This window comes from Exophiala xenobiotica, assembly GCF_000835505.1.
Source record: "Exophiala xenobiotica strain CBS 118157 unplaced genomic scaffold supercont1.5, whole genome shotgun sequence".
Lineage (NCBI taxonomy): Eukaryota > Fungi > Ascomycota > Eurotiomycetes > Chaetothyriales > Herpotrichiellaceae > Exophiala > Exophiala xenobiotica.
The window spans coordinates 3,325,799-3,349,245 of record NW_013562490.1 but is presented as its reverse complement, the minus strand read 5'-3'; the positions used below and the strand labels follow the sequence as shown (position 1 = coordinate 3,349,245).

The 23,447-nt window shown below is 52.2% G+C and overlaps 10 protein-coding genes and 1 non-coding gene across 13 annotated transcripts; 4 read left to right on the top strand and 7 right to left on the bottom strand.

Moving 5' to 3' along the window:
• Positions 1–1,560: 1,560 nt before the first annotated feature.
• Positions 1,561–5,606, bottom strand: PV05_09041. Of its 2 annotated transcripts, XM_013458597.1 has the most exons (2): positions 4,040–5,606; positions 1,561–3,985 (listed from the first exon to the last, which is right to left on the bottom strand). In XM_013458597.1, exons 1-2 carry the CDS (start codon positions 4,572–4,574, stop codon positions 2,910–2,912), a joined length of 1,611 nt encoding a protein of 536 aa, XP_013314051.1. In that variant the 5' UTR covers positions 4,575–5,606; the 3' UTR covers positions 1,561–2,909. The 2 variants fall into 2 exon arrangements, with proteins under 2 accessions (XP_013314051.1, XP_013314052.1); XM_013458598.1 differs by having other exon boundaries at positions 1,561–5,606.
• A 3,015-nt stretch (positions 5,607–8,621) lies between these two features.
• On the bottom strand, positions 8,622–9,134 carry PV05_09040 (uncharacterized protein; the record flags this gene model as incomplete). The annotated part of the gene is made up of 1 exon (XM_013458596.1): positions 8,622–9,134. The coding sequence occupies one exon, from the start codon at positions 9,132–9,134 to the stop codon at positions 8,622–8,624; it is 513 nt and encodes a 170-aa protein (XP_013314050.1).
• Positions 9,135–9,744: 610 nt separating this feature from the next.
• On the bottom strand, positions 9,745–10,157 carry PV05_09039 (histone H4; the record flags this gene model as incomplete). Its single annotated transcript, XM_013458595.1, has 3 exons — positions 9,745–9,758; positions 9,808–9,878; positions 9,931–10,157. 3 exons carry the CDS (start codon positions 10,155–10,157, stop codon positions 9,745–9,747), a joined length of 312 nt encoding a protein of 103 aa, XP_013314049.1.
• A 539-nt stretch (positions 10,158–10,696) lies between these two features.
• Positions 10,697–11,763, top strand: PV05_09038 (histone H3). The gene is made up of 3 exons (XM_013458594.1): positions 10,697–10,978; positions 11,038–11,191; positions 11,246–11,763. The coding sequence occupies exons 1-3, from the start codon at positions 10,942–10,944 to the stop codon at positions 11,463–11,465; spliced, it is 411 nt and encodes a 136-aa protein (XP_013314048.1). The 5' UTR covers positions 10,697–10,941; the 3' UTR covers positions 11,466–11,763.
• Positions 11,764–11,826: 63 nt separating this feature from the next.
• Positions 11,827–13,364, top strand: PV05_09037. Of its 2 annotated transcripts, XM_013458592.1 has the most exons (3): positions 11,827–12,054; positions 12,106–12,583; positions 12,663–13,364. In XM_013458592.1, the coding sequence occupies exons 2-3, from the start codon at positions 12,147–12,149 to the stop codon at positions 13,054–13,056; spliced, it is 831 nt and encodes a 276-aa protein (XP_013314046.1). In that variant the 5' UTR covers positions 11,827–12,054; positions 12,106–12,146; the 3' UTR covers positions 13,057–13,364. The 2 variants fall into 2 exon arrangements, with proteins under 2 accessions (XP_013314046.1, XP_013314047.1); XM_013458593.1 differs by having other exon boundaries at positions 11,827–12,583.
• A 110-nt stretch (positions 13,365–13,474) lies between these two features.
• On the top strand, positions 13,475–15,909 carry PV05_09036 (uncharacterized protein). The gene is made up of 2 exons (XM_013458591.1): positions 13,475–14,007; positions 14,058–15,909. The coding sequence occupies exons 1-2, from the start codon at positions 13,888–13,890 to the stop codon at positions 15,543–15,545; spliced, it is 1,608 nt and encodes a 535-aa protein (XP_013314045.1). The 5' UTR covers positions 13,475–13,887; the 3' UTR covers positions 15,546–15,909.
• Positions 15,910–15,988: 79 nt separating this feature from the next.
• Positions 15,989–17,347, bottom strand: PV05_09035 (uncharacterized protein; the record flags this gene model as incomplete). Its single annotated transcript, XM_013458590.1, has 1 exon — positions 15,989–17,347. One exon carries the CDS (start codon positions 17,345–17,347, stop codon positions 15,989–15,991), a length of 1,359 nt encoding a protein of 452 aa, XP_013314044.1.
• A 526-nt stretch (positions 17,348–17,873) lies between these two features.
• PV05_09034 (uncharacterized protein) lies at positions 17,874–19,717 on the bottom strand (the record flags this gene model as incomplete). The annotated part of the gene is made up of 2 exons (XM_013458589.1): positions 17,874–19,608; positions 19,659–19,717. The coding sequence occupies 2 exons, from the start codon at positions 19,715–19,717 to the stop codon at positions 17,874–17,876; spliced, it is 1,794 nt and encodes a 597-aa protein (XP_013314043.1).
• Positions 19,718–20,089: 372 nt separating this feature from the next.
• On the top strand, positions 20,090–20,207 carry PV05_09033. The gene has a single exon. It is a non-coding gene; the product is annotated as a tRNA-Leu (tRNA).
• A 329-nt stretch (positions 20,208–20,536) lies between these two features.
• On the bottom strand, positions 20,537–22,164 carry PV05_09032 (uncharacterized protein; the record flags this gene model as incomplete). Its single annotated transcript, XM_013458588.1, has 6 exons — positions 20,537–20,663; positions 20,717–20,795; positions 20,847–21,042; positions 21,100–21,160; positions 21,219–21,685; positions 21,745–22,164. The coding sequence occupies 6 exons, from the start codon at positions 22,162–22,164 to the stop codon at positions 20,537–20,539; spliced, it is 1,350 nt and encodes a 449-aa protein (XP_013314042.1).
• Positions 22,165–22,947: 783 nt separating this feature from the next.
• On the bottom strand, positions 22,948–23,372 carry PV05_09031 (uncharacterized protein; the record flags this gene model as incomplete). Its single annotated transcript, XM_013458587.1, has 2 exons — positions 22,948–23,143; positions 23,170–23,372. 2 exons carry the CDS (start codon positions 23,370–23,372, stop codon positions 22,948–22,950), a joined length of 399 nt encoding a protein of 132 aa, XP_013314041.1.
• Positions 23,373–23,447: the final 75 nt, after the last annotated feature.

Below are 23,447 nucleotides of genomic sequence, written 5' to 3'. Positions count from 1 at the left end.
TCCTCATCCGGACGTTGGCGACTGCGGTACTCCTCACAAGCCATCTCGACGCGCCTGTCATCAGTACCTACCTTAGGTGGCTAAGCATGGACCTGTTCTCAATCGGCTTGGTCCAACTTTATGAGCCGATCGATGGTCAGGTCATCCACACACGTACTCGAGACTCGTATTCCTCACCAGTTTTGACACTCGACGCCTCGATGCCTCGACGCTCTCTGTCCAAGCCACAATCCACGAACGAGAAAAAGTCCTAATTAAGTAGCGTACCCGAAGAAGCAATCGCATCGAGTCTCCAGCCAACTGCACTTGCGACAGTCCAGCCACCGAGGATCGTAAACTACAACTAATCCAGTTAGTCACTGGGAGAAGGACCCCCGAAAAACACCGCAGATGACATCATCCTTTCTTACGCGAGCATCACAGCAGCATCGCTCGCTCGGCAGTGTTTTGCGGCCGCAACGGACTTAGATTTCGCCATGTACGGAGTACTGCCAGCACAACTTGCATGCCGGGCATTTCTTACCTTATGCTTCAAAGTCTAGCTAGCCAGGCAGCTCCGCGATGGTTGGGTGGACCACTTCCCAAGTGAGACGACCGGCGACCGAGGACGACTGGACCAACATAATCTCCGGATCCAGCGAACAAAATTACACTTCGGCGGATTTTGGACGCATCAGTTTTACAATCTTGCTGGAAATATCGCGAGCGACGCGTGTCCGGCGCCGTGAGACTCGCCGGCTGAGGCCACGCAACTGCTTGCTGAGATTGAAGCAGCGTTGCTACCACGATGCTGCCGCAGACTCCCTAGCAGGTGGCGGATGCGGGAAGGAGTAGCTTCTACATCTGCCTTGTGCAGACTATGTCCATGCAACGGAAATTCTGTTGCCTAGAGATGACTCGGAATCCTGCGGGATGCTCTGGATGGATTTCAAATGATCTTGTTGTGGCGCGGAGGCTCGGTTCTGAAGCAACTTCCAGGCTGACCAGATGCTTCATCAGGTAGGTCACATTCTTGCATCGGGAGTACCCCTTGACATCGACCATCGCACACGAAACATTGGTCGTTGCAGCGTTTCATCGCTCATCAGACCCTTTTGCAGCAGGTTCTTGGATTGAGAGGAACTACTAGCATACTTCACTTGCTCCGTCGTTGTGAGTGTCGGGTGCACCGCAGACAGTTCGGTTCTCCTGGCACACGCCTTCCTATCCAAGAAGACTGCTTACCGGACGTAGGTACTTGTGAGCAGGGGTCCATGAGTTGCTGAACCCAAATCACAAGCATCGCTAGACTTGAGGACGGGTGAGGAGTGCTGCAGCACCGTGTCTGGCTGTCTCGTAAGCAGCGGCTTCCTACTACTATAAGTGACGAGCTAGCAAAGGTAGCTCATCGTAGCAGCAATACATACTTCACATCATTCGGTTCTAGTTCGTGATGTTGAGGCTGTGGCTATCTGCTGTTGATGCTGGGAATCTCGGACCCCGGAATATAAAATTAAAATAAAATCATCGAGTTATGTCAGCCACACTTTCAATGCTTCGAAACTCCAGCCTCAACCCAGGATTCAACACTCCGGAAAACGTTACCACACCTCACATCACTCGCTATGTCATGTCATGTCAGAAGAATTCCAGTACCGGTAGGATCATGATGCTGTATACAATACTCGCCCCCACAAAGTACGCCGTCCGTGGCGGTCCTTTAGATGCGGCCCCCGAGGCTGACTGACCCCAACTCCAACGCCAACGCCAACACCAACACCAACATCCAAAATACATTGCCCGGACACGATCTCAGTAGTACCAGTATTCGCAAGTACTCTCAGCGACCAAAATTTGCCTGGTATAATAGCATTTACTTCGACAGTTTACTGTGTACTGTGTATGCGGTGCATCCGTTCCAACCTATGACTGCACCACCCACGCCAGCCCGATACCCCCGCGTTCGATTCGAGAGTAGGGGTCCGACCAATGCCTATCGAGAAAGGAAAAAAGAAGATCGCAGACGAAAAATGCAGATCGTGACGAAGACCGAGAACACTAATTCCCACATAGGTAAGTAGTATGATGCAAACAAAAACGTCGTCGTATCGTCAACACTCGACGTCCCCTCCACTTAATCACACAGATCAAAGATCCAAGTCTGGCTTCCCATCCACGGCTCCAGTCATGCCCTGCCGAATCCCGAAGTTGACGTCCTGGCGCTGTTCTGCTCCAACTACAAGCATGTTGTGTTACTTCATTCATTTCATCCATGCAATCAGGCCCGAGCTACAACAAGTCCAGCAATCCCGGTAAACCGACAATCCGCTCCACTCCGGCCATCCCACCCTCGATCGAAGCATCGTGCTGTGGCGTTGTATGATAATCATGCAAAGGACACAAGATCACGAGAAAATCATCATTGTATCGACAATGGGAAAATCAATACCATCTGTATTCACAATTGAAACCAATATGTACCATGTCCGACCACAAAAATCTGCAGCATCATCCTCGATTTGCGCTCTCCCAATCGACTGCCATGCTGAAACCCAATTGCCAATGCCAGTAGTGATACAGTCTATCATCGATATGGTGATCGTTGTGAGTGTCATCCTTTTTCCCCCTGTGCCTGCCTAGAAAGAAACCGAAACATCAACCGCAATTTGCTGTAATAAAATGTCCATTCTAAATTCTCTTGCGCCATGCCGTGCCATTCCAATGCTCCACCATGGAGGTTCCTCGAATGGAATTCCTCAAACATGTCATTGTTCGCCATTCATTTCATCATCATCAGTGCTGAGGTAAGCCGTGTGCAACAGGCAAGAAAAACCGCCTCGCGAAGAAAAACAAAATTAGTCGTACAGAATAATCCGAGGCCGCTGGGCCCCGACGTCAGAATTGGAGAAGGTTGTATCCAATTGATTTCATCACTTCTGGCCCTTGCGCTTTTGCTTGCCCACCCAGTCAACGTCTGGATGTACAACACGCATGTGCCTCGTGAGCGCATCGTTACGTGAGAATGTCTTCTCTTCCGTACACAGATGACATCGGACCTTTTGCTTCCGGGCATTGTGGATTGTATCCTCGTGTCGGGTCAGATCATAAGGTCGAGAGAAAACCGAGTTGCAGGGCTTGCCGGTGCTGGGGTTGATGCGATCGCACCGGTGCGGGCCAGCCTGAGAGTTCCGCAATGCTAGATTAGGCGATGCTGATGCAGCTGGTGATGTCTGCCTGTGACCATCTCTTTTGTGCTTCTGAAGTTTGGCCGGTGTATCGAACCGTAAATGACAACCATGGTAAGTGCATGAGTAAGTCCCAGAGTCGGAGGACGTGTCCTCCGGCCGCTGTACTGGCTGTTGCTGAGGCGCAGGCCGTGGCTGCGCCTGCACTCTGATCCTTTGCGACTGTTGGCTCGAGGGCTCAGATGGTCCCTCCTCATTCGTCGACTCCATGGAGAGCATATGTGCTGGGAACTCCGGCGTAACGTCTTGCAAACCCGTGCTTTGTTGTCCTGACTGGCTGACGAATGGATACTGTTGAGGAATTTGCATGGAAGACTCGTTTGTCATCACGGGGGTGTAGAAACTCGCCAGGTTCGACGATGTTCTACGGTTCCCGAACATAGCATTTGACTGGTCCGGCGCAAACAGAGGTGTCGCGTGATCATCAACGTCATGCTCGTCCAACATCAGATCCTTGGGAGATATCGATGTCCGCTCCTTCTGGAGGACAGGTGGCTGTCGTGGTCGCTGTGCTGGCGCAGGCATGCTGTAAGGCGAATTCTGTCGGAACGGTGACTTATCGCGGGGATCGGATGTAGGTGAATTCGTCCTCAGGTGATCTTGTGTCGCGGCCTGTAGTCTATCGGCCATCATGTTCTGTCGGTGCGACGAGAGGTTCATCCTCTGCATGTTCTGCTGGGCTTGAGGATATGCCATGGCAAAGTGCTGGTCTGGGAAGACATCTTGCAAGGATTGCTGGTATGCGGCCGTGGGGTATGCTGCTTGAAACTGTAAGTATTCGAACATGGTGTCTTCTTCCTCCAGGGCATGCTCACCATAGACATGCTTCTCATCGTACTCTGGCTCATAATTTGTATGCGGCGTCGCGGGAGAATTGTGACTCATTGTCGACACTGACTGAGGCGCGGACAAGTTGTATGACGCACGCTCGTCGGCGCCTTGTGATTGTATCCTCCTCATGTCAACTGCGCCAAAATTCTGGGGGTACATCATGGCCGAATCTGATTTGGCCGTATGTGGAGTTTGAGAGTAGTCGAAGTCGTAAGAGGAGGGAAAGTTCGAGTCGGTGGTGGCGACAATGTGAGGATATATGTTGTTGTGGGTGAGAGGCGAAGGAGGCCCGAGAGATGCGACCGATGACCCGGACGAATCCCTCTTGTGAAATTTCTGAAAGTTCTTGGGCAGCGCACTGAGATACCCGCCTGTATGATATCCGTCGTTCCACCCACCTACCAACGGACTCTGAGCAAGCATGGGTGGTTGTGTTGCAGGAGTCGGGGTAGGTGTCGGGCTCGAATGTTGGATGCGAACGCTGGGGCTACTTGGCTGTTTCGCCGACTGCTTGTTCATCAAGATAATGTAGTATGTGTGAGGCTCGAGCGGGAGTGGCGAAGAGAAGGTACTCTTGTATGAACCTCAGATATGGTAGGATGCGTTGTTTGTTATGTCTTGGTAATGGAGGACGTGGAGGTAACTCGGACGAGTGTAAGTGGGCTGTAGCGGAGAAGGACAGTCAGAAATGAGCAGGTGGCAAATGTAGGAATATAGAGAAGAGGTATTTGAATAGCCGGAGCACGACGGGGGCTGACGACAGACAAGATTGGAAGTCGGTGGAATGATGGTCTGTCGATTGGAAAGCAGAGACCGAGACGGGGGGATTGGGTGGTGGGAGCGGAACGGACCTGATATTGGATGGGGGTTTCTCCTTTTGATCCTTGGAGGTGCAAATTTCGATATTGATGCAGCGTTACCGGGTTGCAGAAAAGAGGCAGTGGTAGTGTTGTCAGGTTGCGTTGAAAGTCCAGGTTTGTTGAGTGCATTCGGCCGGAACCAGGACCCTGGCTGCAGGAAGCGAAAAAGAGAGGGTCAGCGAAGCGATGACGTCGACGAGTGACAAGGATGTGATCATGGCGCACCAGCGGTGATGGGCACCCAGAATGGGTGAAGGGGTCTTTTTTAGGGTTCGCTCGGCGATACCTGTACGTAGTAGCCCGTAATACTCGTGTGTTAAGCTGGCCGCGGCTTTCTTGCGGGCTTTTCAGGCAGCGCAGAGGCCTACGAGTAGTGAGCCTGCCCACGGACGCCTGGGGTGACAGGTTTTCGCTTGACATGGGTGTCATGGGTGTGCTCGGCGTGTTGCACCTGCCGTGACCTGCCACTCCTGCCTAAGAAGTGAATCTCTGCCGGCGTTCATCTTGGAGACACTACTGTGTATAGGTCCGGGGTCGCCGTTCACTGCAATGGTACTCACCACAGGCAGTCGCATTGATTTCGGTTGTGCCATAATTGCCGGGTGTAGGCGATGCTTGCGAGGGCAGGGCCAGCGAGGGCCGCGGCCATGGAAAACAGAGAAGGGACAAAATTGGTGCTGATCGGATTTTCTCTTCCATCATCTCGCTCTTGGCAAACACTCCTCCAGCCAATCAGACACGAACAGAGGTGTGGCTGTGCGAGTCGCAGCCAATGATTGTCTTTGGCTGACGACACCTTTACTCGAGCCGAATCCACCCGAGAGCCCGGCCAAATTTTGTACGAGCCAGAAGGTGCCTGAGCACCTGAGTAATGCCTCAACCGACGAGTCAACTGTAGCTGAGTAACACCCAGAACGGGCACTGTAGATTCTAGATTCTGCCTGCAAGATCCCGCCCTTTCCATGACTGCGTTCCGGGTACGCTTACCTTGTCCATTTCCACCTTTCTCCATGCAGACTCTGCATGCCGCTTATGGTGTGCGACCGCTCGCGTTGAGCGTTGAATCCGAATGCAAACGCCGATCGGGCTTCGACGGGGTGCGGCGTTGACTCATCAACCAAGAGAGCTGAGTAAATAAAGTGGACAAGGACCGTGTTGGGAGCCTCTGTCTTAGTTTACCCCAATGCACGACCATGCTGATTATGTGGCAGCCTTGTCGTGAGGTGAGAAGTCACTCCCAGTCCTTGAATTGGTGTACTATTGTCCTTGATTGTGTTTGATCCAGCTGGCTTCGGTCCTAGATCGGCGAGCAGATCCTCGTATAGGTTGACGCCCTTTTGCAACCATGTTAAGACAAAGTCTGAGACCAGTGTTGCCGTGAAGCCGAATGGCTATGTGCTGAGCATCGCATTCAGGCGGAATCTTGAGTGACCAGACTCCACCCTCACGAGGAAGAGGAAGACTTCTAGAACTCGATTTTCCTCGTCTAACTGCAGGAACGCGCCGAGGGTTGCCGTTGCATTGGAACCAGCACTGAACCAGCAATATTAGGCTGATCTAACCTGGGCACCCTGGGATGGTAGTGGATGGTGCTGGTAGGGCTGATGCGCAATATGATTCTAGACGCCCGACGTGCAGCTGAAGGAAAACTTTGTTCAAGGCCCGCTCACCAAAATGATTGGACTCCCGACACCATCCCGCGCAGCAGACAGCACACTATCGGCTATGATCGGAGGCCCTCCGTTCCAGGCGCACGTCGTTGCAGATCTGACAAGACTGCTAGCCTGAAGTGGTATGTGAAGCCGACAATTCTCGATTTTGGGGGTTGGACAACTTGAGGTCTGAGCCAAAGCATACTGTTCTGCATATGCGTGTTGATTCTTTCTGTGTGCCATTGCTTGAAAAAGTATGCCCGAGGAATGGCACAGATGCTCGGCAGTTCCGTCGTGGTCGATACGACTGTTGGGTAGGTGGTTGTTCTGTCCAACCTGTCCTTGAATGGCCCGGACCACATTCCGTATGGTACACACCTATCCAGCTGATTACGAGTACTTCCTGTTTACAACCAGGACCTCGGTTCCGAGGTGTGCCATGTAAAATAGATGCACGCGTGTTATGGTCTTCGCTTGACAATTATTGGTCCGGTCTTAGATGCACCGCCACATCTGTCTCATGTCTGGGGAAGTGATGCGCACTGTATGGTCGTACACAGCATCTTTGGTTCTGGGTAGCCTCGCGTGGCCCTCGCTTCCGTGTTGACTGAGGGACCCATTACAGCTGATCTTGTCAATGCCATTATTGCTGCGTTGCTCAGCTCTGCATGGTTGCCAGCCCAGCTATCGGTCAACCCTACAAAGCTTTCTACACCGGAGGCTTGCTTCTCGGATTTTCGTCGTATCCCATACTGGGCAAAGTACCTTCCGGGTGGCCATATGGAGAAAGTACATCCAGACGCCACAGCCTTGCGCCAGAGGTCAACATACGGACATTTGCAGGTTCTCCATTCCTATCCCACGCTGCATGTCTGTGTGGCTGTCTCTCTTCAGCTGGGATGAGATTTGGCCAGTGGTGCTACAGTGGCCAGCCCGACTTTTGTTAGCTGAGCAGTCCGTCTGCCGACAGGATCGTCCAATATGTTCTGTTGTGCTTTCGGAATCTTGCTTGCCGGGCTCGTATTGGCCAGCGTGTCGCAGTTTTGTCGACTGCTGATCACTTTGCACATCATGCTGTTAATGGCAAGTTGCTCCCAGGACCGTCACCACAAGACTTGTTTTCCTGTTTTAGGCTGCGACTCATAACGTGAACGGATTCGTAACATGGTAGCTCGGCTGTTTTGTTGATTAGCCACCAGCGTCATCTTGTTTGGGACAACTCGCAGTGTTTACAAGCTCGTTGATGTCAATCACTCTGCTCGTTGAAGTGCCGACGAGCAACATCCTTAGGCGTGTAGGACGTGGCGAGGTAGTAGGCTCCCTGATTTGTACGGTTATTGAATCCCAGTGGCTGGAATGTCGACCTCAGATGTTGCTCTGATACCTGTGTCTAACATGGGTGCCGCGCTTCGTAGATCAGCCATCTCAGTCTGCAGAGCTTTCATCACTGTTGTTAATCGGTGACCATCGAGTCGTGCCAATACCCTCATCTGTAACTCATCGGCATTTGTTCACATGTAGTGATGTTGTGTTTGAACGTTGAGTTTCCGACGAGTTGGGTGCACTCCGCCAAGATTAAAAAAATAATCCATGCCGAACGAGCCAACTTATCTTATGCCGGTATCACGATCAAACTCAGCACATACACAAAGTTGGGACACGATGTGGCTTGAGCTGATTGAGCCCGAACACTCGTAGTTCACAGTCTGCACCTTTTCATACAATGCTCCTCAAAACCGTCTTTACAGAGTGAGCCATAGACAAGAACACCCTCAACAATGCATTCAGCTAGAAGGTACAAGAACCTACAAACGACCATGATGGCTCTCAAGCGCTGAACCCATCTGCCAGCAGAGGGATGTCTAGTATGTTGGTCAAAGGCCAAAGTCAGGGAAGGCCAAGATCACGACGCCTTACAACGACATGGCCTGATGTGGTATGCCATCCACGAATACGACAGCCTCGGAAATATGGGAAGCACAGATTGTCCAGCCTGGCAAGCGACCCAGATGTGAACGTTTCTCGAGATCTGGCTCTTTCCCGTCGGGTACTTATCAATGGTACTGCAGGAGACTGCAGTATTCCTGTGCACGAGTCGAGTCGACCCACTGACCGGCGGCCAGAGGCGTCGCTTCTTGATGTGATCTTTGGAACAACTCTCTCAAGGAACTACCTCCGAAGTGCCCGGCGTCGACAGAGCTTGCTCCGCGTGCATGATTTAGGAACGCTTCTGCCCGTAGGATCGACCGTCCAGATATTGCGAGCACGGCGGTACTGATACAGATCGAGCCGTGCCATCGATCCATCCATGTGGCAGTCAGACAACCATGAGCAGTGCAACAACAACACCCGGATACACACCACCAATCAGGCCACCACGAAAAGACATACATGCCTAATTTCTGCCGCTGGCCCCGAGTCCTCCTAGCACCACGGTCAGTGAGCAGAGAAAGACGTGAATCCTGGCCTACTTGCTTTCCAAAGTCGCTCACCATACTGCATGCAAGACTGAAAGTTGGTGAGATCGGATGCCTTCCAGCGGACAGCAGGCTCAGGCTGACGGACATGTCATTGCCGAAGTATCAATGTCGCACGCGTCTCTGCGTCTGCTCTAGGTAGACTACGCTGGTATGAGTCGAAGTGATCTTGATCATGCAAGCCTCCAAGACAGACCGAATGGGAGGGAAAGCACTACAACCATTCAAAGACTAAGCCAAGCTGGGCTCGATGCCTCTCTACAAGCCAGGGCTAGCTAGCAGTCCGTCACTGAAGCAATGTTTTGAAGACCCATGCGGTTTGGCAGACACGAAGTGACGCGTCGCAGCCGGACCAACGCGATTCGATGGCACGGACGAGGCGGAAAAGGTAGGGAAACAAGTGTGCTTTGAAATGTTATTTCATGCTGGTGCTGATGCATTTGTCATGGCTCAGCCCATCTCTCAACGCCGAAGCAGGCTGTATTCATGTTGTGCCTGCTATTGATACATCAAAGCACATCATTGGATTTGCCATCCCATCATAACCATGACCCTTTGCAACCCCAGTGAGAACCCATTTGCATGACCAACCACTCCGAAACTCAAAGCAAAAAAGGATTAGGCAACTATGCCATGGAAGATGGCAGGCACAGTAAGCCAGAATAGTGATGTCGTGGTGCTGGTGTGAAGAGCAAGATGTTTAACCACCAAAACCTGGGCCCTGTTAGTTTGGTTCTGGGAGAAACAGTGAGCAAGTACGAACCGTAGAGGGTACGGCCTTGTCTCTTGAGAGCATAGACGACGTCCAGAGATGTGACAGTCTTTCGCTTGGCGCTAAGGAACAGATCAGTACATGTACAGATGAAAGCAGGATGGAAGAGCTCACTGTTCAGTGTATGTGACGGCATCACGGATGACACCCTCAAGGAAGGTCTTCAAGACACCACGGGTCTCCTCATAGATCATGGCGGAGATACGCTTGACACCACCACGACGAGCGAGACGTCGGATGGCAGGCTTGGTGATACCTTGGATGTTGTCGCGAAGAATCTTTCGGTGACGCTTAGCACCACCCTTGCCGAGGCCCTTGCCACCTTTGCCGCGTCCAGTCATGTTGATAGATTGGGATTGAAGTTGAAGGTTTGAAAGAGATGAAGTGGTATGAAGATGGTGGATGGAAGTCTTGTTTGCTTTGAGATGGAATAGTGGGAAGGGAACTTGATTGGGGAGAGGCGGCGGGGAGGAGCACTTATGCACCCCGGCAGCGCGTCTCAGATCAACTTGCGACTGCCAGATCAGAGCCAATCAGAATTAAGCAGCCACCACGCCTGACGCTGGATCATTGGCCTTCACCCAGCCTTGGTAACAGCATCGATTTGGTGATCTCTCTACCAAAACCACTTGGAAATTTTGATCCTGATGATAGAACAGACAATAGACTCATGCGATCATTCCTACAGTGAAATAACAAAATTATTGAGTGTAGCGATATGCTCATGCTGGGGTTGAGAGGTGTCCCTTGGTAGTGTAGATCTTTGATGTGGTACGCCAAGCGCGGGATCACGGGTTCTGGCAAGTCAATTTTGGGTGCAATTCGAAATCACAGCCAATTCGCCCTGCCAGAAATTGATCATTCTGCACTCCTGATCTGAGTCGATTATTCTGGGTTGATTTCTCTGCCGCGCAACTGCCATCACACACATCAGTCGATCTGAGTCACTGCCCTGATTCCGGATCAACCGCCAAGCTGCCGCCTGCACTTCTGCCTTCCTACAAATACCTGCACCTCCCCCACCTCCACCACTCAACTTCTTTCCCTCATTCAGCCTCAATCATCATCTCCATTCAACCAATTTCATCATCAACACCATCAATCTTCATCGAACAATCCATCGCTATGGCTCGTACCAAGCAAACCGCTCGCAAGTCCACTGGTATGATCCACCAATACAACCTCATCGTCACTTGACATCGTCGCTGACTTCAATTTCAGGTGGCAAGGCCCCAAGAAAGCAGCTCGCCTCCAAGGCCGCTCGCAAGTCTGCACCATCCACCGGAGGTGTCAAGAAGCCTCACAGATACAAGCCTGGTACCGTCGCTCTCCGTGAGATCCGTCGCTACCAGAAGTCCACCGAGCTCTTGATCAGGTTCGTCAATCACCTCGCTGTCATTACTTGAAAATGAACTGACAACCAAAACAGAAAGCTTCCCTTCCAGCGTCTGGTCCGTGAAATCGCCCAAGACTTCAAGTCCGACCTTCGCTTCCAGTCCTCTGCCATCGGCGCTCTTCAAGAGTCCGTTGAGGCCTACCTCGTCTCTCTCTTTGAGGACACCAACCTGTGCGCCATCCACGCCAAGCGTGTCACCATCCAGTCCAAGGACATCCAGCTTGCTCGTCGTCTCCGTGGCGAACGATCCTAGATGATGACATGACTTCTCAACTTGCCAACAATACTTCAGTCATCATGACTCTTCACACCATTGGGAAGTTGGGTTGAACGAACGTGCTTATGGGGGGTTTCATGAGTTGCACCGGCGAAACGGAATGATATTTTATGGGCTGTGGTGTTTTTCAAGAAACACGATCATGGTGATCATGGGGCTTTGGCGTTTTCTGCTTGTAAATCAGACATCGATTCAGTCATACAGACATGACATGAACAGAGCAGAAAGCGCAACAGAAGATAGACGCTGAATACAATCACGTCAAACCATCACATTCGTATTCTTTTCTTGATTTTGTTCTAGACGTCTCTGTTTTGAGAAAGAGGCCTGGCTTTCCCTTACCAGAACCTAGCTATTCTGAAAGCCGCCGAGGCCTGGTGAGCTCATATTTGGATTGCTGGATTGTCCCTAGAACTGCAACTCTCAGCGCTGACGACTGCCGATCTTAGGGGCCAGCGCCACCTAAACTTTCCGAACTACAAGGCCGCAGAGGCGCCATCTCGGCATCTCACCTGCAGCTGAAAAGGGGATCTAAGCTTCGGCAACCTGCATTACCGATCATCGGGTTGAGTTTCTGTGACCAACATCTGTGCAAAAAATGCTAATTGTCTTTCAGAGGACGCAGCTGCTGATGTTCGAGATGGCAGACACACGACGATGATACGACTGCACAGGGCGCCGCTCAAATTTGGTGCCCAAAATCCATGGCTACGGGCCCCTCGATCCCGCCCTCAGCATGCCCAACAGCGTAAATCCACCAATTCTTCCGCGCCCAAGGAGTCCAAGTCTGTCAGCGAAAGTCAGCTTCCTCCACATACGCCGAATGAAGTGACGATCGAGAGCACGAAGACTGAGCCGGTCGATATCCCCATCCAGCTATGGTACCACCGACTAGGACCGGTGTCGACGTTCTTTAACTGGTTTCACCGTAGCCAGGTGAAGAGGCCGTATACGGTACAAGTGTGCACGACTTTGGTCACGTACCTGTGTGGTGATCTGGGAGCCCAAGAGATCGGAGGAGAACGCTACGATGGGATCAGGACATTGCGCATGCTCACGATTGGGGCGCTCGCGAGCATACCGGGGTACAAATGGTGAGTTGACTTTGGGGCAACGGGCAACTCAGAGAGATGGCATGAGACGAGAGGGACGAGAACTGACATAAGATACTAGGTTTCTGTTTCTGGGCCGTAACTTCAATTTCCAGTCCAAGATCGCGTCGATCGCAACGAAAGTCGCAGTCAACCAGGCTGTTTTCACGCCAATATTCAACACGTATTTCTTCGGCATGCAGGCTTTCCTGACTGGAGAGTCACTTTCAGGCGTCGTCACAAGGGTGAAAGCTACGGTGCCGACGAGCATTGTCAACTCATTGAAATTGTGGCCAGCAGTCACGGCGTTTACATTCTACTTCATTGCGCCGAGTTACAGGTTTATGTTCAGTGGGATATTTGCAATCGCCTGGCAGACATATCTCAGTTTCCTGAACAGGAAGGAAGAGAAGATCGAGTTCAGCACCGATTCCATGATTAGGCCTGCTGTGCCGGAAGGGTTGGTTGTCAAATGAGCACGTTCGCTGGACAGCCCTTCAAACAGTTAAAGGTCGCAGTGTGAGTTGAAGGGATGTCCATTTCAATCGAATCACTTTGGCGGTTGGATTACTGGGATTCTGAATGCTCGCAGTTGAGGATAGACATTGCATCAAGGGAAGAGCAGCAGTTTGCCTCGAGTCGACGGTGGACAGGGCACAACAGCACACTGGGTAATAAGCCCCGCATACAGGTGTCCAGCATATCGGGATATACAGCGAGCACGTCTGGAGCAGAGTCAGGGCGCTAGAACATAGACCGTAGAATGTAGACAAGAATGGTAACGATATCAATGTATTGGATCTCGTTCGCGTTCAGGCGGCGCACTACTTCGCTCCAGGCGCGAAAGACCCCCGCGACACGTCCACAGTGACCGTCATAACTAGGCAGAAGGACCTAAACACGGCAGCTTCAAGCACGATGCAGACCGACATGATGGACCAAGGTGTATATATCGCGTTGCTCTCTCACTATGAGTTCCAGGTCCTTGCCGGACTCAGTTTGTGCTTTGGGCGTCGTGGTCGTCGTTCAGTGAATAATGACGCTTACAACGCCTCCATCAATCCTCGATCTCTCCTTGACCATGCCAGAACATCGGTATCAACCGCATGATGATGAAGACACGCGTATGCAGACTGAGGCAATTGAATCGCACGTAGCAGATGATCTGCAGCAGGATGGGGATGAATACAGCGACTTTGCAGAGGATCCCGAAGAACTCGAGATAATAGATCGACTCCTCCTTGAAGTCGCCGCAGGGCAATCTTCCGACCTGAGAGCGCCTTTACAGGTCACAGACATCGAAGACTATGAAGCACCACCAGGCGTTCGTCTGCCTAAGGTGTTTGGCTACGAAGCAACGCGTCAATGGCACGTCGAGACTCAACCTACAGAGATTCTCGTCGAGCAGAACATATGCGACCAGAGTGGTGAGTTGTCGTCTTCGCCCTTCCCTCTTTCTCGCTGACAAGCTGACTAGCGGCTAGCGGAATCGAGACCCAAGAATGGCGAGAACGGACAGCTGAAGCTGGAAAGAGAAGAGACATCTTCAGAGCAGCCGTCTGAACTTGACAAGCGATCTCCGCTTGAACGATTTAGAAAGCCGCCGAAGAAACCACTCTCGGTCACCGATCTGATATCTCCCTCCTGGTGCGAGTTACAATATTTCTACGTGCTGAGCAAGCATGGGCGCAAGAGGAGGACCCCGGCTATGAAACAAGGCAGCGCAGTCCACCAGGCTCTTGAAGATGAAGTACACGTTACTGTGCCTGTGAGGATCGTAACGAAAGAAGATAGCTGGGGTCTGCGGATCTGGAACGTCATTCAAGGCTTGAGGACGTTACGTGAGACAGGTCGGACTCGAGAACTGGAAATCTGGGGTTCCGTGGGTGGTGAGTTCGTCAATGGCGTCGTGGACGAGCTTAGTTACGAGTGTCCGGACCTGAAACTCGAGGAGCAGAGCCTCAAGTTCGCGTTGAACCAGGAGTCAGGGCCCCTACCGCCAGAGTATCAAGCCAGTATTCGGGATTATCTGGTCACCAGCGAAAGCAGAGAGCAGGGCCAGTCGATTGAGACAGCGCTCAGCAGTCACGCCACCGAGCCTTCACAATCACGGCGGCCGACACGGTCCATTGACCAGACACGCGTATACATTACGGATGTCAAAACGAGAGGGTCATCAACTCTGCCTACAGGGTCGAGCATCCGACCAACTGTCATTCAACTGCATCTGTACCATTACATGCTCGAGAATCTCGCACAAGGGAATTTCTCGCTCACTGAAGTTGCCATGCGGTATGGGCTTGACGTTCACGCGACCTTCTCAGACGAATTCATTGCGCAGATCGGGAATTTGAACCAAGAAGTCTACGACCTGGCTAGCTCACAGCATCGAGAAATCGACAGTGAAGACGTTTGGCCCTCAACGCAGGACTCGATGGAGATTTTGCTCCAACACAACAATCTCGAAAAGCTCTGGCAATTCATGATGTGGCAGTTCCGAGAAACATTCCTACTCCCTTCGCCGAGCCTCGGTGCCACGCTCACTTCCACGCCAGATACCCAGGAAATACCCTCCTCAACACCACAATCTGTTTCGCAACTTCCAAGTCCACCGTCTCTACCAACACGCCTTTCCTCTCTCTTGACCGCCCGGTATGTCTCGGCAACTCGGGAGTCAGCTGATGGCGAGCCGGAGCTACTGGGCAGCAAGTCCATCATTTTCAATCCGAATTTTCTAAAGTCCTACCTCTATGATGCTCTGGCGTTCTGGCGAGGAGAACGGGATCCCAAGGGCGTGGAAGTGCGAGATGCCTGGAAGTGTCGTATTTGTGAGTTCCGCGATGAGTGTTCGTGGATTCATGAGCGGGATCAGCTTGCCAAAAGCGAGGCGGAGGAGCGAAGAAGAATGAGGGAGGTTGCTGGCTTGGAAAATGGCGCGAACGGAGCCAGGAGGAGCCAAGTGTAGGTAGTAGTTTCGTGGTTCTGATTTCGGTCATGTCATTTGGAAGTGCTGGACGCACAATGACCAGCACAACGAATCTGGAGCATGGTCATTTTGGTCAGCTCAACGCACTTTAGGCGACGCCTTGAGAGGTTTGTTGACGCCTTTACCTCAAGAGGTACATGATGGTATGAATTTGATATGACGAGCAACGCTGAGCTTTGCTAGAGAGCTTGACGACTTGTCCTTTGCTGCAGCGTTTTAGATCTACCAAACGAAGCCATAAGTTGGCGGATTCATATCTGCATGCAAAACGATCAAATTTCATTTCATGGTCTCTTCAAGGTCGGTCTTTTACTGAATTGCCCTTACATGGCGGCAACTATCATTCTTGCAAGGCGATCTAACATTCGCACCCAGCGAAGCCGTTCCATCTACCAGAGGGAATCCATGAACACCTCTCTCCCTTAGAAAGGATAAGCCCTCTTCTCGTCTTCCTCCTCCAGCTTCAAACCCCGGTCGAGCTGCTCCTTGTGCTTGGCGTCCAGATACTCCAGCAGCACGTCCTGATACTTCTCCTTGCCCTTGTACCGACTAACATCGTCTCCCCAGCTTCGGACCGCGCTCGCCAGTCTCCCGGGCACATAATCCTCCTGGGCAACCTCGGTGATGGGATGGAAATACGTGCGAATGGTGAAGACGACGCCTCCGCTCTTCGGCAGGCGGCGCAACGTCTGCCTCTCGCTGCGGAAATAGTGGTGCTCAAGCGCCCGGTTCTTCTCCGCCGTGTTCCAACTGATGCCGTCACTGTCCTCGGACCCGATGGAGTTGCTCCAGGCCAGGTCTTCGTCGACCTGGAGGAAGTAGTTGTTCCGGGCGACGAGTTCCTCGGGCTTCAGGCGGCGGAAGAAGTTCATCATGCCCTTTTCGAGTTTCTCGCGGAATTGCGGCACGTCGCCGGACGTGTGGATCTCGGACAGCACCATGCCGTACTTGTCCTCGAGCCGCCAGAAGCCGGCCAGCAGGACCGCGCCGGCGAGGAGGTAGTACTGCCCGTCGGGCCGCTCGATCATGATGGCGAGGTCGTCCTGTGTGAGGCGCGCGCAGGACTGCATGGGGTCTTCGGGCAAGGGGCGGGATGTCGTGTCGATGTGCTCGCCGGACCAGAGATTGAGGATGCCTGTTTCGGTGCGCTGGTAGAGTGTCGGGTAGCGGTCCGTTAGGTAGCTGCGCAGTTCGTCGAGGAGTTCGTAAGCGGCGGGGAGTGCTTCGGGATGGGTTCTGCAGCACTTAGACCCGCGCTCCTTGATGCGCCGCGCTTTGTCGGCGTGGTAGCGCGGGTAGTGGTTGTCTAGTTCGATCCAGTCGTCGAATTTGATGTTGCGCAGGCCCATGGTTACGAAGTACTTGGGGCCGTAACGGAAGGGCCGGTAGGGTAGGGGCTTTGTGGTGGTGATGGACCAATCTGGGTACGGTGGTGGTTTGGGACGCGTGAAGGAGGACGGTGTCCATGTTCCTGGTTTGCGGGCGGCGGGGCTGGCCTTTTCGATGGTCGGTGTTGATGGGCGTGTACTGGTGGACTTGGAGTGGCGGCGGGAGAGGTATGAGGACAGGACGAGCGTGAGGAAGACTAATAGAGTGATGGCCGGGAGGAGTTCTTTGGCGTGAGGTTTGTCGAGGAGTGTGTGGAATTGTTGCTGGCCGGATTTTAGTAATGATGAGCAGTGGTGTCGAGATTTCTGAAGTTGTGTGTTGGCTTGCTCGACGTATGGCTGGGAGCGGGTGATGAGGTCTGCGAGTGACCGTTTGACCGCTTGTGAGTCCATGACGAACTGAACGTCCCTGGGAGTTCCGTGGGTGGAATGAAGTGGGCAGCTCCGTTAGGGGACGCAATGGAAGATATCCTCGACGAAGAGTATACTGGCATATATGAAGGAAGACCCTCCGGACTTGATGTCTACATTCGACCTCTCCTGCACGCCGAACGGATTGATCTCCAACCCTTCGACGTCTGGCCCTTTCCGAGTCCCCAAGCTGGGACCGGTTACCACGCCTGCCACCCTCACCTTAGGGGCGGTTGCTTATCATTGACCACTGATGTAAAGCGTGGTTCCAGATTATCCAATCATGTGGTCCGAGATGTGGCTGGAAAGGATTGCCATATTGAGGATCGTAGTGGATTTCTCCGCAAATGCTGGTAGCACATGTGGAAGGCTACCGCGAGGCCGGTCCGGCAGATTAGTGTGCACAGAGTCGCATAGATAAGACCGTGTGAGAGGATGATGCTCGATGTTGGGATCGCGGTCATTTTCCTTTTAATTCGCGTTCGGTGTCTCATGACATTTTCCAACATCAGGAATTCCTCCGTCGCAGGAGACAGTGCTCTCCCCAGTGTCGACGGTACTTTGGAGGGATGAAGGGAAGATCAGGGATCCACAGGGTTCTAGCAACCGTTCCTGTGTGAGATGCATCCAAGAACGGTACACATGAAATTCGCTCCCATTTCTCATCTCGAAGGTATAGCGGCTCATGCTCTGTTGCCCGCATACCAGGCATATATGAGTCCACTAGGTAGGTGCAATGTTGGACGTCGGTGTACTTTCCAGGGTCTTCTTCATTGCGATCATTCATTCCGGATGGGATTAGCCATGTACCAGGAAACAATCCAAACCCGGTGTTGCCTTCATGAAATTCGCCGGGAAGGAGGCCGTCAAATTCACTCTTGATGAACTTTGCGTGCACGCCGTTGGGGAGAAAGTGAGATGACGGGAAGCGATACCAATCTTTGCCGAAGCATACTGTGTCACCACTTTCAGTGGCGTTTGGAACCTGGAGGGTGCCGTATATCTGCAGTGGTGCCCGATATGCAGTAACACTTCCAACAATTCGGAGCAAGCCGACATTGATGGCCAGGAAGATGATCGGAAGAACGGCTGCCAGCTTGAGTTTGGCTGGGATCTTGCCAAAGACAAACGAGTTTGGTGACCCGATCCATGCTAGAAATGAATGAAATGCTATCGCTGCATTGAGTGCCAGGAGCGGATAGGCAGGGAACATGAATCTCTCTTCTTTGTGGGGTTGGAGGGTGAAGATACAAAGCCACAAGTAGAAGGGTATGAGAAACGTGAGCGTCCTGAAGGATGGCTGATTCGTCGTCTTTTGCTTGAAGATGACCGATTGCAGCAGGAAGAGAGGCCCGGAGGCCACGGCCAGGACAAACCACAAGTTGAAGTTGAGAAGCAGGTTGCGAACATAATAATCCCAGGGCTCCGTCCCAAAAATGTCTGGTCCTCGATCCTTCCCACCGAAAACGTTGTATGCCACAATGCGCCACGGGACCACAACTGGTGCGTGGTAGAAGAAGGCATCAATACCGACCTGGATAGCGAGAACAATGAGACAGCGAACGACACCATCCAGGTAGCGCCGGAAAGTCTCGAACATGTCGGCTTGACCTATCAAGGTGATCAACCATTCCTCGATGACGAAGGGTATTATAAGCGCTCCTGCAAAGGGCCAGCCCAGCAGAGCTCCTATCCCAAACCACATAATGCCCGTCGCTGTTTTCGGTCCGCCATGCCAGTCCATAAACGAAGTGAGTCCGAGAGCAGAGGTGTACATGGTGAAGCTGGACGGCAGAAATGCAGAAGACGCGTAGAAGAAGCCAGGGCTGAAGGCAACAATCATCAAGAATATGACCCCTATCCTTGGGTTAAGGACTCGAGATATGGCCGAGTACAGTCGAATCTCGGTTGCTGCACAAATGAAGGCCAAGATGACCCGCAACGCATAAAATTCCAGAATTTTGCTGCGTCCGAGAAGGCCAGCAATTTTGGCTGGAATGGCGTGGATGAGAACGTACGCCCAGCTTCGGATGCTGTACTCTGGCGAGTATTCCCACGTTTGGAGACCGTACCCATGGGTGAGATAATGCAAGGGTTCCCAGTAATTGAAAGTCTCGTCGCAGTCTTGAATGGGGGCATAGAGAGCTGCTAGCAGATGCGAAGCGAAACACAGGTAGAAAGCCACATTCAATGGTAGATAGAACCTCGCTGGTGCCGGCTTCGGAGTGGTCTGTAACTGAACTCTGTGTGTGTCAGCATCGGCTCTCAACTCTCCTGTAGCCAGCAAACTTACCCCGTAGGCATACTGATCGGCTTCCGACGCTGCTTAGACTGCTCGTTGCTGGGATCCATTTTGCTGATTGCTGTTCCTGAGTTGGTAGAATCAGGGAAGTGAATTCGAAGGAGACAGATATGCCAAGATTGATCGATTGATCGCTTCGTACTGTGTTACACCGACAGACTGCTGCTGGTCTACTACGTATAGGGGTCAAAGCCTGTGCCGGGTGCTTACTGCATAGATCATAAAGTCCACGTCCATTCGCTATAGCCCACCAGCCTTTGGCCTACAGACTACAACGGCTACAAGAGCTCCCTCGAACTCAACCTGGCAAGTCCTGGGCAAGCTCCAGAACGGCCGCATGCCGAAACTTAACGGGGGGCTTGGCGAAAACTATTCGGATTATATCATTTGGAGAAGCCTATTTTTGAGGTAACTTCTTGTCCGGGAGGATGGCCGAGCGGTTATGGCGTGTGACTCAAGTATCTAAGATCTTGGCTTCTGAATACAGAAGTTTGTTTTCTCATGGGGAAACCCGCGTGGGTTCGAATCCCACTCCTCTCATCTCAGTTTTCGAGGTCATGTTTTTTTTGTTTTACCACCGCGGTGGGTGGGATTTGGAAGCATGAGATACACGAAGTTATCATGGCCTTCGAAGAAGGCCCCCATTTTTTCGCCTGGGCGGGACGACGTGGAGCGAAAAGAGAAGGGGGAGACACACTTCGAGAATCGGTTCTAGCAGTTGGCAGACACCCCTTTTGCCCACGATCACACGCTCGAGCGAATTGATACCCAGCTTATACTCATCATGTTGTTAAGGCGAAACGGCGAACTCCAAAGACATGCACTTGAGTGCCACCAATGCCGCAAAAACGCAGGACAGTACTATGACCTCAAGATCCCACGACGAGCCCATTCGGCAGCTCCAGTCCTATTGGCAAACCGTCAAGCCACTTATCCTTGTAGGTCTCGCCTCTTCTCGCAGCCAATTTCTGCTCGATGTCTCGGTACATATCATACCTTTTATCCCCATTAGTAAGGCAGATCTTAGAAGTGGATGCTGTCCCACGTACGCGTTCATCTCCTCTATCGTCAACTTCTTCTTTTCGTCCTCGACTTTATACGTTGCAATGTTCTTGTTGTTGGAGAAGCCTGCGACCTTCTTCAGCGCCTACCTCATACTAAAGCCAAAGAGCTGCTTACCGATGCGTTCATTGATGTTATAAGCAGCCTTCGCGGCAGCTGCCTGTACCCTCGTCGCTCGTGGCAGTCGGATTTGGTCGTAAACAGCAAGCGCCTCGTCAATGTCGCCCCTGAAATACCGCTTGTTGAAGAGAATTCCTAGGGCTGCGGCGTCTTCGATCGCCATGCAAGCGCCCTGAGATTGATGAGGCATCATCTGCGCGTTGTTAGTCTACTCTCGTGTATTGGGGCCAGGGGAAAAGGGAGATCATACCGGATGTCCAGCGTCTCCTAAGAGGCAGACGATACTCTTGTGAATATAGGGATAAGGCTTGCTGGAAAAGCTGGATTAGTGCGAGCCGCGGCAATCCTGACAGCGGAGGAAAGACATACTGCACCCATAACCGCCATGGACGTATCTCCTCTCCGATCTTGAGATGGTTCAGCACCTGTGAATCCAACTCTGGATACGGCTCCAACAGTTGTTCCACGGGTAGATCCTCACCACCCCACGTATGGCTGCTGTAGTCGCCCTTGTCTCGGGAGAAGAAGCAGTAATATGACAACAGTTTCCCGCCGTTACAAGGGGAGAGCACAATCTTATCCCACTTGCCCTCTTGACCACCCCAGTATTCCAGAGCATTGTGTTGGGAATAGTCGACAAGTCCCAGTTTCACTGCGTGTTCGGTCGAAACATTCGCATGTAAACAACTCTGCTCTGATGGCGTCTTGTTCGGCTGGATGCCTATGATTGCGCGGACCACAGATCCAATCCCGTCAGCGCCGATGATCAAGTCGTGCCGTGCTATTTCGCCGTTCTTAAAGGTAATTGTGCCGCTCTCTAAGTCAATGTCTTGACACTAGAGCTTCTCGTCAACTTAACCACCTCAACAATAGAATGCAACTTTGACGTGCTTACCGCATGATTAACCATAAGCTTTGCCGGTGTGCCCTCGCCGTTCTGTTGCAGTGCTGTGTCTTTCAACATCGCATGCATGTACTGTCTGTGGAACATATTGTATACATAACCCCATCGTTCCTCGTAGTCGTCCAGGTCGTACACACTGACAGGTTCGCCAGTCTTCCAGTCACGGTTGATGAGCTTCTTGAGCACAACAGGGTCTCCCTTGGCGACGTCGACGTCCCATTCGTGCAGCCACCGGGTGCCGTTGGCAGCGCAGGATACTGAAGCGCCGACCTCGCCGGCAAAGTCGTGTTTCTCGTATATCGCTACATCGTGGCCAGCCCGGCGGAGCGCGATGGCAGCAGACATGCCGCCAATGCCACCACCTATCACGCCGACATTGAGTCTTCTCCAGTCACATGAGATTGAGCCCATCCTGGAAGGTTATCGCCTGGAGCTAGCCTGTCACTATGTTGCCGAAAGATCAAATGAGGAAATGAGTGTTCAGCGCTTAGCAATGAAGACTGAGGGAGTGTCTACCTGGAACACCAAGACGTATATGAAGCCATGCTGTGATGGAAGGATCGCCTTGTCGAACCGACAGTATCCGTACGTCTCGTGGACCTGACTGGCGGTTGGCGGGATGCCTCATGGTTGCCGATCGATCTGTGCATTATCCGCCAGATGGCGGCTAGAGTACTATCGGGCGATGAACATTTACCCGCATAGAGACGACTGACCGTTCTCAGCTGTCTACCTGGGGCTTCGCTAATCATATCGTCAGAAGCACAAATGTATCGACTTTCGTAAACCGAAGACCAAGCACGGCTGGATTAGAGGGTTGACGTGTAGAAAAAATGCTGTGAACGACATATCGGAGCCGAGGGTCAGTCACGTGAGAGCACTCATCCAAAGGGGCATCACGGCAAAGAATTGAACTTCTCACTCAGGTGGTAATGCCGTCAATATACGGTGCTTCTTGCTGCTTGAGTCTGGACTCTTGCATGAAAAGGCGCGCCCAGCGGCGACCTCAATCGACAGGCCAAACGTGCTTCACAAAATCCTCCCCATTGCCATCAACGTGGAGTTACGGGATAATGATGGACCTGAGCTGAGAGTGTAGCCTGGTAGCCAGGGAACAATGACCTGGAGAGGGAGCTCTTCTGGTTCGTATCGCTTGCGGCATTGATCCATGACACCAAGAACTTCTCGAGGTGGCTACCTGGCCAGCCATGAAGAAAGAGTAATGGGATAGCGTCTCGGTTCGGGGATAACAGAGCCGCGAATTGAATTCTGAAAGCTTTCGCCATCATCGTCTTTGGTCTCGACAGCGAAGTTCGAGAATGAATTTATTCGGGCCTCCCTATCACGCCTAGCCAACTCGTGAGGGTTGTTGTATTGACGAGAGCTTGCCCTACAGGAGGATTGGCAACGACCTACCAGTCGTACGTGTTCTCCCAGTGGTCTTTCGCCTTGGAAATCCATTCGTACGTCACCCCGAATCGTCCACCGTTTTGAGATGGAGCTCGGGGGTACAAGCGCAAGAGATTTTTGAACTGACTCAATTGCTCGTCTGAGACTGTCAACTTGAAGGGTTCTGGACGCTGCCGGGCCGCTTGAGGGATTGCATCATATCCTGCCATATCTCATGCATGACGCTAAAGAGCATAATGCGGAGGAGGCTGGCAAGGGGAGAGGAAATACCCTGAGGGCGTCAT

Excerpts from the sequence above, each read along its gene's own strand:
- PV05_09036 (XM_013458591.1), top strand. The coding sequence starts at position 13,888 with ATGAAGCACCACCAGGCGTTCGTCTGCCTAAGGTGTTTGGCTACGAAG. Across the intron at positions 14,008-14,057 it reads GAACATATGCGACCAGAGTG|CGGCTAGCGGAATCGAGACC; the intron begins GTGAGTTGTCGT and ends CAAGCTGACTAG.
- PV05_09038 (XM_013458594.1), top strand. The coding sequence starts at position 10,942 with ATGGCTCGTACCAAGCAAACCGCTCGCAAGTCCACTG. Across the intron at positions 10,979-11,037 it reads AACCGCTCGCAAGTCCACTG|GTGGCAAGGCCCCAAGAAAG; the intron begins GTATGATCCACC and ends CTTCAATTTCAG. Across the intron at positions 11,192-11,245 it reads TCCACCGAGCTCTTGATCAG|AAAGCTTCCCTTCCAGCGTC; the intron begins GTTCGTCAATCA and ends CAACCAAAACAG.
- PV05_09041 (XM_013458598.1), bottom strand. The coding sequence starts at position 4,574 with ATGAACAAGCAGTCGGCGAAACAGCCAAGTAGCCCCAGCGTTCGCATC.
- PV05_09037 (XM_013458592.1), top strand. The coding sequence starts at position 12,147 with ATGATACGACTGCACAGGGCGCCGCTCAAATTTGGTGCCCAAAATCCA. Across the intron at positions 12,584-12,662 it reads AGCATACCGGGGTACAAATG|GTTTCTGTTTCTGGGCCGTA; the intron begins GTGAGTTGACTT and ends ATAAGATACTAG.